We start from the raw sequence: 13,403 nt of genomic DNA, 5'->3' as shown, positions 1-13,403 counted from the left end.
AAACCAGAGCTCTCCGTTCTAGATTTTTTGCTGCTCCAAACGTCGGAAATGAAAAAAAATCCTATTTTTTCTATTGCTTTTGCTCTTTATTGTATTTTATTTTTGTTCAATAATGTTCTACAAACCAATTTCGCTTTCGTAGTAGGTAGGTACTCACGAGGCGGTGACTTGTGTATGTTTGTCACGCAAATCAAAGGGGTCCTGGTTAAGTGCCTTCATCAACATCGACAGCCAAAATCCTCCACACACTCCCGAACTCCTCCGATACTGAATGCAAGTGACATGTAAAGTAAGTACTTCTACCGCGGAAATTAGCGGTACTTTTCGTGTTACTTTTTGCTGCCGGAAAAAAGTAACAAACTTGGAACAAGTTAAGCAGAAATATTTCAACACAGTGTAAAGACGGAAACAAAAACTTTAGGCACGCGGTACACTGATTTGAATATTATGTTCTTTCCACCTTGTTGAAGATGATTGTTGGTTCAAAGCACGCTAAAGTGGGAGATTTTTCACATTTTTGTACATATCTAAAAAACTTGATAAAATTTGATCACGTTGATTTAAAACACTTTGGGTAAGTTTGTTGGTTCATATCATATCAATGTGTGATTTATTTTTAGTTTTATTTTATTTTAAAATTGAATTCACGACATCTAAGATACTGTCAATCGGTCAATCATCTTACGTAGACATATATTTTTCGAAAGCGATGAAAGAATCATGGATAATCAAAATAACTTGTCTTCAGAATTGTTCTACAACAAGATTACAAAATCTTATTGAGGTTCAAAGTGAAAATCTTTATGGTTTCCGATGGTGATCAGATCCGAATAGCCAGGTACCTAATTCCCCGTCTGCATATTCCCCATCTTCTTCCCCTCTCCACTATCTTCAACATCACAAAGTACCCCAATTGATACCGCCTACCCCCGTAGATAATTAATTATGCTAACAACTTATAATGTGTATTGTTGTCTCTTTTTTTAAATGCAATATTGCAAAGTTTGCTATTGTAAGCTATTTTCCTCATATGTTTATATAAAATTGTAAATTATCAGTTGGATAGCACTGATATATTAATGTTGATTCAAGGTTCGCTGGTATGTGTTATTGTAATAATTATACTACGGTTTCAAGCTACAGTTCTGTTATAAATAGATAATACACCATTGGTAACTCATATGCTATGTTAGCTGATGTTTTTAATATGCCCATATTAAAGTATAAAGCTGCACTAATTAAACAATGAGGTCACTGCATAACAGGTTTTTGTTTCGTTTTTCTTTTTTACTTATCTAATCTTATCATCTTTCCTTTATTTTCTTTCCATATCTATGACTTTCAATAAACAAATAAATTAATTGTGATTTTTTTTACATTGTATGAATTTTCATCGCAATAACATTCACTAACTTATTATCACACTTTGCGGATTTGAATCGCATCAAACAGGATCCCTTCAAAAGGCGGCTAAACGCGGAGACAAGGAACGCTAAGCCAATATTTCTGTCTGCAGCGTGCACCCGGGCCCCTTGCGAGGGGAGCGCCGGGCTGCGGGCGCATTAGGGCACTCCGTGATTGCCGATTCGCCTCGAGGGAGACATTCATTTGTATTTTGTCGCCGTGGAATGAATTGAATAATCCCGACCCGGCTATTACACTACACACCGCCCCGAGGCATCATTTCGTTACAGAAATTACTGTGATTTCTTAGATTGATGATCAGACGCAGACACAGAGGTAGCCTTTAATGGTCTGCAAATTGGGGGCAATCATTTGTCGATATAATGCTTACCTAATGATTATTATTTAATTTAATATCACACTGCTGATTTATTGAAAATCTCTTCAAATTATTGCTAACCCGCTTAAAAACTGGGACTGCAGACCGCTTTCTGATAAATTTTCAGTAAATATCTAATAATATCAAAATAAACGTACATGCACTTGCGTTTATTTTAATAATATATAATGACGAAATGCCAAAATGTAAGATATTTCACGAACACGTATTTCATAATTGTGACAATTAATTGGTACTTTTCTAATAGTAGAATCAGGAATGGCAGACTGAGATGGTCATCTCAGTCTGCCATTCCTTTTTAAACCGGATAACAAATAATTTGAAGATATTCTTAATAAATTAGCTATAAGTTTAATCAGTAAGTTTTCTCCGTGATCAAATGATAAATAATAAATTTTTAGTATTTTATCCTAATATCAATCAAAATAAATTAACAACCAATATTTTTTAATGAAAAATCTGAAAAAAGATCTCCTTCCTGAAATAATAAGTTTGGCCTATTTTTCAATGTTTAAAAAAATCTGTATATTTTTCTTAGTTGTAAAAAACTTAATTAAAAACTTGACAAGTTAAAAATAGAAGTAAACGAAGCAGAGTATGGTGAGTTTAGATTATCATGTTGCCGCTTATGTCATAAATCAGTGTGAAAACCACATATTCTTAAGTATCCATATTTACTTACTACTATGTAGGTACTTTACTTATTTATGTTTATCAACTTATTATTAAATATTTTATTAACTTATTATTTACTTACAATTATTTTCTTATTATTATTGTGTATTTAATTTACTTACTATAATTTACTTATTATTATTGCTAATCTGTTAATATTCATCTATCTTTATTTTTTGTCAATAATTATTCATACTGTCCTTCTTATCAATGTTGTATGGTTACCCTGTGATTATGGCTGATAAGCCACAACACAGGTACTTTGTAATACTTATTGACTCGGTAGAATTTTATTGTTGCCAACTTAAAAAGTACTGCCCAGCTGTAATTTTAGTTTGAATAACTGTGGTGTTTTTTTTGTGATAATTCCATAGGTTTATATATTCAATATTATATTAAGTTAAGTACAATAATTGTGAAGCTCCAACTATTATTTTATTGTAATGTACTATTTTATTAATAAATAAAATTCTCGCAATATCTATGGCCGAACACAATGGATGTGTTATTTTTATCACTGGAATTAGCATATTGAATCACAGAGTGAACTTTAACAGTCATTATTCAACTCCGACATCATTAAAAAGCCATTTGACGCGCTTTATGGAAGGCGCAAGTAATTAATGGGCGGCCATAACACTGAAGCTGCCGCCCGCAAGATCTGCGGCGCTTTCGTGAACTACACCCTAATATAGGATCCACTGAACTTTAGTGACTGAAAGATCCGTAAATTAGTCTTACACAATGTTGTTGGGAAATGGTTTTAAAAATTAACATAAGTTAAAATAGAATCAAAACGAATCTTATCAACATGGCCAAATAAAAAATCGGTGGTATTGTTTTTTTTTTTTTTTTTTTTTTTATTATCAATATAAAGTTTTTTTACAGGTTTTTTTTTAGAAGTCTGTTCTTTTTTGTATAAGTTCACGGAGGACTGCTTATTTATTACTTATCTATTTGTGGTTTGAGACGAATCTATTAAACTCAGATAATAATCGCGATCTATGAACTAAAATTTTACTCAAATATTTGACAAAAATATTTAACTTCAGTGAACACAAAATCTTCAAAAGCTTAGGCCACTACTACAAGAGGCTGTCATATCATCAAACTTACGAATTTGAGTTTGCGGTGTTTGTCTGTGATGTAACTCTGGTTCAATAAACTCTTGGTTTGTTTTGAATTTAAGCATCCAGATTTGAGACAAGCGATAAAGTACCTACCTGTAGTAAAATATTTTAGTATAAAACTATTTTAAAACCTCACATCGCAAATTTGTAACACAGATACTTGGAACACTTTAAGTTTTGAGTTCTTACAAATAAATGTGTAATTTTTTTAAATATCTCTTTTTATTTGTCGAGTTAAACTCTTTACGTTTATATATAATTCCTAAAAATTTGAATTAACTTTTAGAATAATCTCTCTTTATTTGTGAAGATAAAATTTTTAAGTTTACAACTTAAAAATGTATGTGTTATTTTTTTAAATAATCTCTTTTAATTTTCCGAGTTAAACTCTTTATGTTTTCAAGTTATTAACAAAAATAGATAATATATTAGATTTTTGCTCAAAGAGTCATGTTTTATAAAAAATTTTACCATTTAATTAATATAGTTAGTTTTAATATTATCGCAATCCCTTTTACGTTCCTATTCCCCCTAAAATCATGTTCTTCTTTTTTAATGCTTACTTACGGAGCCTATAACTAAAGCCACATTTTAAATGAAAAAAAAAACTATTTTTTTTCCATATAAAAGTAAAAAAATAGTGTTGCCTCACTTGTTGTGAAAATATACCAAATCTTGTTGCTCTCCGAGCCGCGGAAATGAGATTAGCACAAGTGTTATTCAGCGCCGATCAACTCTCCATCGCTTTGAAGGACGCTCATTCTCCCGCCACTTCGCCGTTCCAATCTATCGCCTCCATCGCACAAACTGGAGAGCTTAGTGAAACTAATTGCTAATCACGTCGGGAGGCGAGACCGGATCACGTAGAGAAGGACGCCTACACGTGAATGGGGAACTCGCTAAATTTCAAGAAGAAAGAAATAACAGCTTTCACAATATACCGAGAGAGGGCAGCAGCTTTCTTCGCTTCTGTACCAGTACTTGCCTACCCAGTTTTGCGAGGGAGCAACTGGAAAGCTCTATCGCCGGCTTGGGGGCTTTCTTTCGAGTGGACTGTTCTAGTGGCGGTAATCAGTCCTTTATTCGCTTACTCACTCGTAGAAGGGGTTGTATTTGATTGGTGAGCTTTGGTACCACTCGAACACTGTATTCATTAATGCTTTATTCTCTAACTTACGTGCACAATTCGATTTGTTACATTTTAATCTTCATCAAAGTTTTATGATGGAGCAAATAACCATCAGTGATGAAATTTTACCAATTTAAGGCATTATTTTTTGAGAGTTCGTAAGTTAATAACACATTAGGTTATAGTAAAGGGTCAATAGCATTTTTTTCATGTAATTGATTAATTTCCAATATTCGTAATCACTTATGTTGAATGTAGCTCTCGAACTTTATTATGCAATTGACTAAAAGCAAAAGAAGTCCTGTTTTAACTCGATCGTTTTGCATTTCGTATATTTATAAATTTGTTCGTTCCGTTTCCGTTTAAACATGGTGGCCTTTTTAATGGTTGAGTAATTGTTTTCATAAATTTTATGTTCATTTTCATTTGTTCAACATAATGGTTGCTTATTGAAACGTTTCTTTTAACTAATTTTGAAAATATATATGGTTTATGATAATTTATCTTTATGGTTTATGGTAACGTAGAAAGGTATTTAAACACATTTTTACAAATTTCAGATATTTAAAAAAAATAAATTAAATAAGATGTTTAGGCGCAAAGTTTACTGTTCACAGAACTACTAGTTTCTATGATATTTTTAATGTTCAATAGATCATAACACATAATAAGTCACCGTGCAACGTACAAGTTACCGAGACAGCACGTGCAAGGGTTCAAATCTCCTAAAATTGGCATTTCTCTTGTCGCCCCCGCTGCGGCGCTTGTCTTTGTTTAGCAAACAGCCGCCCCGCCACCGTCCACCAGTGTTTGGCGACAATATACGGCGACAGGAATAAGCTTTTATGTGCCAAGCGTAACTGACCGTGCTTAACAAACATGGCCCGCGCCCACGGCCGGCAAGGCTAATATTTGCACCGGCTGATGTAAGGAGCGAAGGGAAATTTCTTTCCTCGGGTCTTGCAGGAAGAAAGAAGCGGAGCGTTCGACCGTGGCTGATTCGCAAACACGGCCCGACTCGGACTTTTCACGCTTTTCTACATATTCAGTGCTCACGGGTCGTCACACAAAATCAAAATCAAACACAATTCTAGTGATTCCATGGTGGTAAAAGTCTAAGATCATTTTAAAGATACAAATACAAGAAAAGTCAGTGAAAATCTTTACGTGATAGTATTATACATGTCTTTGAAAAGCACATGTCCAAAAAAAAGTTCACAGCAGTTAAGAGACGCTTTTAATTGATGTGAACTTTTTATATATCTTAAAAACTTTAAAAAAAAATTGTTTGACTGAGGATTGAATTTTCCTATTCAGGGACTGAGGTCAACCGCGCTAACAACTGATCCAAATCTCGATTGGGTACGACCGACATTTATTTAGTATATAAAATACTGTAATTTCCGAAGTGGGTTAGTTTCCAATTCCAAGATTTGCATTGATCCATTCACGACAAAATCGAATTTCAAACAGATGAATTTAAAAATAACTTTCTGCAATGCGACAAATATGGATGACTTTCAAAATGTTATCGTTTTTCTTTTACTGCAGTTAAACCGAAATCAGTTCGGGTATTTGTGGTCTGAAGTCAGTTATTTCAAACAGGAAAAGAAAATTTTCAACCATGCAAAAGTAAGTCATTTAAAAATTTTATTTACTGTTTTTGTGTTAAATTTGAAAAACTCAATTTATTTCAAAAATAATTAAATTAATTCTATTAAATATGTTATTGTTAAGTTTTACAAAGTTATTTAGTTTTGCACTAACCTCCCCACATTATTATTATTATTATTATTATTATTATTGTGACCGCTGTTTCGGCGTCAAAAGCTGATAGGTACTTACAGAACTAATACTTACATTTATCTGAGCACTTCAATTTGTTTTTATTAAACGGATAAACTTTAAAAACATAATTATAACTTACTTAATAATAAAATACTTGCAAAAATAATAACATCACTTTTGTGAATATTCTACCATCACAGCGATATTTTTTGACTGTTTATTTCCCAGTAGATATTATTTTTTCGTCACATATTAAATAAATATGCCACACAGAGCAAGCTTCGATTTATACTGAATGTGTGTGTTCGCCTATAATGTTTGTCGGCAAATATTTAACTTTGCCAATTCAAGTTACATCAAATGCACCACGAGCTAGTCATGGGTGCCAGTGCCCACATATTGCAAAATAATCGGAAAATAATGTGAATATTGATTGGGTAACCCTCCATTGGTGGTATGGGGATAAAAACACATTTAATATTATCATTTATTAGCGTTCGGTCGGCTGTTTAAATTTATTCTGTTCATAATAAATTAACTTTTGGATTTATACACGTATAAATTCAATGATTATGTATAGATAATCAGATTATTTTTTTAAATCTTTTCAAATTATTGGTAATTTGGATGAAAACAAGATTGCAGGTCATTTCCTGATAAACTTTTAGTAAATTTATTAATTTTAGGGAAATCGACAGCTTACATTTTTTCCAGTTTGTACATAAGTATTATAAAGCCAAAATAAAACCAATTATGGATTTCCTCATTTTAACTTTAACTCTACTGAGACAGCATAGTGAGAAATAAGAAAATTAATGCAAAACTAAAGATTATTTTAAATGAAAAATTTAAACAAAACATTTATACCCATGGAGAGAGGTTGTAGATATAAATCAAATGATAATAGAAATATAAACAAAAAATGTTTGGCTTTTCCGGAAACTATAGAATATATTATATCGGGATGTTCTATATATTTATTATATCCCGAGTATACATTTAGGCACAATCAAGTTTTAAAAATAATTCACCAAAGTTTGGTAATTAAACATAACTTGATTGACTGCCGTAATATAGTACCGTATTATGAATACGAACCAAATTCATTTTTAAAAACGAATAACAGGCCGAACGATTAGTCATAATAGACCCGATATAGTTTTACATGAAAAAATTAAAAAAAATAACTTATATCATTGATGTCGCTATTCCAAATTCCTGTAATATTCAAAAATCTGTTAATGAAAAAAAAAAGAAAATACACAGATTTAGGAAATGAAATAAAAAGAACTTGGCATTCTCAGACTATAAAAATATTACCATTCGTTATTTCGGCTACTGGCATTATACCTAGCTCTCTCATTAAAAATTGAGGCGTATTAGATCTATCAAAAAATTTATATATAAAGATGCAAAAGTCGGTCATTTTGAATATATGTAGGATAACAAAAGATTTTTAAAATATTTATGTTGAGGGATCAGTAGGATTTATAGGCCCTGTTAGAAGTTCTACCGAGCCGAACCCTCTGATATGAAAATATCTGGAGTCGGTGAATTATTATCCCATTTGATCTCTGGTGAGTTGACGTGAGACATAACATTATTCACAAACCATCAGAGAAATATTCTTTTATGGACCTCTTGTTTTTGTTAAGTTCGCAAATGAAAACATCCTCCTTGGATACGCTATTGTAATTATTACATAATCTGTTCAGGCAAGAATTCTGCTTAGAATTTTTTTTGCATTGATCCACCCTAAACAGGACACAAGAGAGTGTTGAAAGCACAGGTACATTGAATTGAATCTTATTTAGCAAATCTGTTAACTACTTTATAAAGGAATAGTGCATCCTTATGATGCCTCTGTATACTTAGTGAATCAATTTTAAAGTACAAAGCTGCCTCTGCATAAATATTAAATCTTACCTATCAATTTAATCACCTTTCAGACAAAACATAACATATTCTTATCCCCTAACTTAGTGGTATAGTATGTACATAAATAATTCGTGTGATCTATTCACTAATAATTTCTCTAATTATTAGTAAATAGATCTTATAATCTTCTTATAATTCTCTAACTTCTCCATTCTCTTCTTGCAACCCAAACTAGTTTTACATCATTTTTCTTATTTTCCTTTTTCATATCACAGTAATGTATAGATTCTGTTCAAACTGTAAAATTCACCCGCCATAACACAGGGTCATCCCTAGCATGGAGGGTGAAATATCACAAAAACCATATGTACCCTCTAAGTCTTGTATTAATAAAATAAATAAATAAACAATATATCGGAACACTTGTTCACTTTAAACGATAAATATTTTAAACGATAATTGGAAAATGTTACTGGTCATGTAAACGAAGAACAATTACGAATATTTAAAATTGATAACTTATAAAAAATCTCTTAAAATTATTCAAAATCTGGTTAAAAACGGGAATGCAGGCCCTTTATTAATGAATTGATAGGTTTCCTAATATGTTTTTAGTAAAACACTAATGTATTATATAAATGTCAGAACACGTGTTCATTAAAATTGCAATATCACGTAATATCAATGTACATTATCACGGAATAAGCAGGTTTTCCGATATATTAGGAATTTACTATTTTTTTTATTTTTATTTAATTTACTAAAAAATCAGGAAATTGCGTGCAATCCCGTTTCTAACCGAATTATCAATAATTAAAAGATATTTTTAATATCGTTTTTCAAGACTCTCGGATGTTATTACTAACGTAAAGCTACTATTACACTGGAAAAAAAAGTGGGTGTGTCAAGCCTACGCAAGACAGAAGTGAAACTTCTAGTATTCCTCTCTCTCTATTTTCATTTCATCATCTCTATTTTCTCTCTTAGGTTAGTTTGAAAATTAGAGGTTAAATAATTCAACGACGAAGCATGGATTTGCTTTTTCTAATATTTTCTTATAGATGAATGACGTTCGATTAATGTATAGTTCCAAAAATTTTCAATTTATTCACAAGTATACAATATTACATAAATAACAATATTACAATTAAAAATTACAAAGAAATTACAATGACAATTTACCAATCATGTGCCATTTTCATTGTCAATTTCATGAATATCATTTCCTAATGTCGTGATAATTGGGTTATGGTAACTAAAGTGCGAGATATATACATGAGCACTTAAATCCTTAATGAATCGTGCAAAAACTGCATCGATTGTTGTCCCGTGTCGGGAGAGAACGTTCGTGAGCGGCTCCCCCACCTCAACAAGCGCATATGGTGAGAGAGGGACAGTGAACGGTGAGCGGTGGTGGGGGTACCCGCATTTTCGTGTCGATCCTGACTCGGTTTTACTCCGTCCCCGAAAATCCATTACGCGCCTAAAGAAGTTTCACTTCAAAAATATTACAATTTTTTTTGGTAATAAGAATTGCTTTGTTACCAATACTCAACCCAAAGTTTCGCGATGTGAGCGTGGTACCCGGTGTATAACTAAATGTTTTCCTTTTGGTAAATTGCATACGGATACCATTTTTAAGTGTTTTAAGGTCGAGTACATGAAAATATTTCCGAAAATAATACTGCAAGTTTTTAAAGCTTTTCTCCTTGGTTAATATAAGTTATTATATGTACCTGGTTGCCGGAGATGTGAGTGTGCTTCCAATGAGGATTTGGACATCGCCGATAACGAATTGGAGCCATAGCCTGAAAATAACAACAAAAATAGTATATTAACAGGAGATTCAAAACACTATACATCACAAATATTATATTAATAGGAGATTCCAAACACTATACATCACAAATATTATATTAATAAGAGATTCAAAACACCATATATCACAAATATTACATAAAAAGGAGATTCAAAACACTATAAATCACAAATATTATATTAATGGGAGATTCAAAACACCATATATCACAAATATTACATAAAAAGGAGATTCAAAACACTATACATCACAAATATTATATTAATGGGAGATTCAAAACACTATCACAAATATTATATTAATAGGAGATTCAAAACACCATACATCACAAATATTACATTAAAAGGAGATTCAAAACACTATACATCACAAATATTATATAAATGGGAGATTCAAAACACTATACATCCCAAATATTCCTTTTTCTAATTTCATAGACTGATTTGACTCCACATATTAATAGTGTGTTGCGCAGTAATGTAAAACTGAGACAATGAGAATTTCCCAATCGTATTTGATACACCGATCCAACGCCGTTTGTGGTTGAAGGGTATTACTCTCCACTCGCAGTCCGGAAGTCACGGGTTCGAATCCCGGCGTGCGCAAGTAAATTTGATGTAATTATTAATATTCGTTGTTTCACAATTAATTCACCCAGAGTAGAAGATACTCTAATTATTATCCTGGTGAAAGACAACCATTCAGAATTAAAACTATGCTTTAAATGGCTTTAGCCGTGTTTAATAACCAGATCTGAAAAGCCAGGCATTTCCCCACTACCTTCAACCTAACAACGTTTTCCAATTGGGGATGCCAAAGTTTCATTGACTCCAGTAGGTTGGGAACAGTTAGGACCAGTGGGGTTCATGACTTTAAAGTGTGCTATAAGTGCTTATATTAAAAAAGGCATTATTGATATATTTTTTAAATCGGTTTTTTGTATGAACATTTTTATGAAATCTGTGCAGCGCACTGCAAAACTGAATTTACCTAAACAATCTTCGTACGAAAATCGGAATTTTCTAAAAAAATCGTTTTGTACTAAACAAATTCGATAATGTTGAATTTTTTAAACTTGTCACTCTTTTTTTTTTTTTTTTTTTTTTTTTTTTTTTTTTTTTTTTTTTTTTATTTATTTGGGAAAATCAACAGATTATTTACATATATAAGAATAAACTAAATAATAAAGATAAAATCCAATAACAGATTTTCACTTAAAATTATAATAATAATAAAAAATATTAAAACAAGAAACTAAGGGTTCTGTACCCGTGGCCTGAGAAATTTACAAAAAATACAAAATTGTAAATAATAAATAAAAAATAATAACAGATCTAGGAACACAAATAATATACTAATAACCAGCTAAATTTCAAAAATTTAAATTTAACTGATATACTAATAACCAACTAAAATTCAAAACAAAATGTATTGTAAAATTTCAACACAGCAGCAATCAATAACACTACACAATAGCAATAATAACAATATAATAAATGTATACCTACAACTAAATTGAACACATGAGTATAAATTGGAAGGTAAGTAACTGGAAAGGATTCAAAGCAATAACATGATAACTTCAAGTAGAATATTTAAAATTATTTAATGTTAGTTATTACATATCTTTTAAAGGTTCCTAAATTACTTGAGAATATGTCCATATCATTAAAATTCTTATTAAATATACTACAGGCTCTGAATATAAACGCATTTTGTCTTATATTAGTAGAACATTTATGGAGATGAAAAAGTGATTTTTCTCTAGTTCTAACGCTCGGAACTCTAAAATTAATTTCAGACAGAAGGGGAGAACAATCAATAAAGCCATTGATAATTTTATGGAGACATATTATATCTGCGGAGTCTCTTCTAGTTTTTAATGGCTTAAGTCCATAAAGGTCCATCGAGCTGTTTACGTCAAGGTTTGAATTTAGTTTGAAATTTAAATGATGGACAAATTTTCTTTGGATGGCTTCAATGCGATTTATGTAAATATTATATTGAGGATTCCATATGGGAGAAGCGAATTCAAGATGACTGCGAACATAAGAAAAATACAATATTTTAAGTGTTATGATATTATTAAATTCTTTTCCAATACGGAATAAGAATCCTATCATTCTAAGGGCTTTCTTAACAATCATATCAATATGAGCCTCAAATGTAAGTTTACTGTCAAGTATAACACCTAGATCACGAATTTGTGTAACTTTTTTGAGTAGTTGGCCAGCTATATGATAATTATGGTCAAACTTAATTTTATTTCTAGTGAAGGTAATTACATAACATTTAGAAGTGTTCATGTTGAGACGATTGCGGATACAATAATCATTAAGCCTATACAGATCTTCTTGTAGTTTAAAGCAGTCAATTATAGAATTAATAGGCAGGAATATTTTCATATCATCAGCGAAAAGTAGAACATTTGCATAATTAAAGCATTTTATAATGTCGTTGATGAAAATTGTAAACAGTAACGGTCCCAGGTGAGATCCTTGGGGCACACCTGAGGGTATATTTACAATCTCAGAGATGAAGCCATTTATTGTTACTCCCTGAGTGCGCCCATTAAGATAGGAGACTAACCATCTATATAAATCCCCATGAATTCCCAAAGCTAGTAATTTGGACAAAAGAAGACTGTGGTCAATTTTATCAAACGCTTTTGAGAAGTCTGTATAGATTACGTCAACTTGGATTTGATCATCCATTGATTTAGTAATATTTTCAATGAAAATGGCAAGATTAGATACAACCGATCTTTTTTTCATAAAGCCATGTTGGTTCACGAGTATTACAGACTCGATGCAGTTATATAGTTGTTCATGAACAATTTTTTCAAAAATTTTACTAAAGATTGGTAATTTAGATATCGGTCGATAGTTTTGGACATCATTTTTAGCCCCAGACTTAAAAACAGGTGTGATGAGAGCACTCTTCCAACGATCAGGAAAGATACCTTCTTTCAATGAGGATTGAAAGAGCAATAATAGGGGCTTCGAGATTACCTTGCTACACATTTTGATAAAGAAAGCCGAAACTCTATCACACTCATGAGCAGCCACTGGTTGGGACTCTTGTGCAATGTTCACAAGTAGTTCATAAGTTCATAACACATTGTGACAGACGCCCCTCATTTTTATCATTCGAAAAGACACTCAAATCTTGTGTACCAAA

General features: G+C 31.6%; 1 protein-coding gene across 2 annotated transcripts in view; it reads right to left on the bottom strand.

The window, feature by feature from the left end:
* Ets65A (DNA-binding protein D-ETS-3) overlaps positions 1–13,403 on the bottom strand; it is a 182,111-nt gene that overhangs the window by 38,078 nt on the left and 130,630 nt on the right. For both annotated transcript variants that reach the window (XM_089649754.1, XM_089649753.1), the window contains exon 5: positions 10,141–10,212. In XM_089649754.1, the coding sequence (XP_089505880.1) occupies positions 10,141–10,212 (72 nt within the window). The remainder of the gene's footprint in view (positions 1–10,140; positions 10,213–13,403) is intronic.

The sequence above is a fragment of the Hesperophylax consimilis genome, chromosome 31 (assembly GCF_061612785.1).
Source record: "Hesperophylax consimilis isolate HC1 chromosome 31, BYU_Hcon_1.0, whole genome shotgun sequence".
Taxonomy (NCBI): domain Eukaryota; kingdom Metazoa; phylum Arthropoda; class Insecta; order Trichoptera; family Limnephilidae; genus Hesperophylax; species Hesperophylax consimilis.
This window is presented reverse-complemented; position numbering and strand designations above follow the sequence as displayed.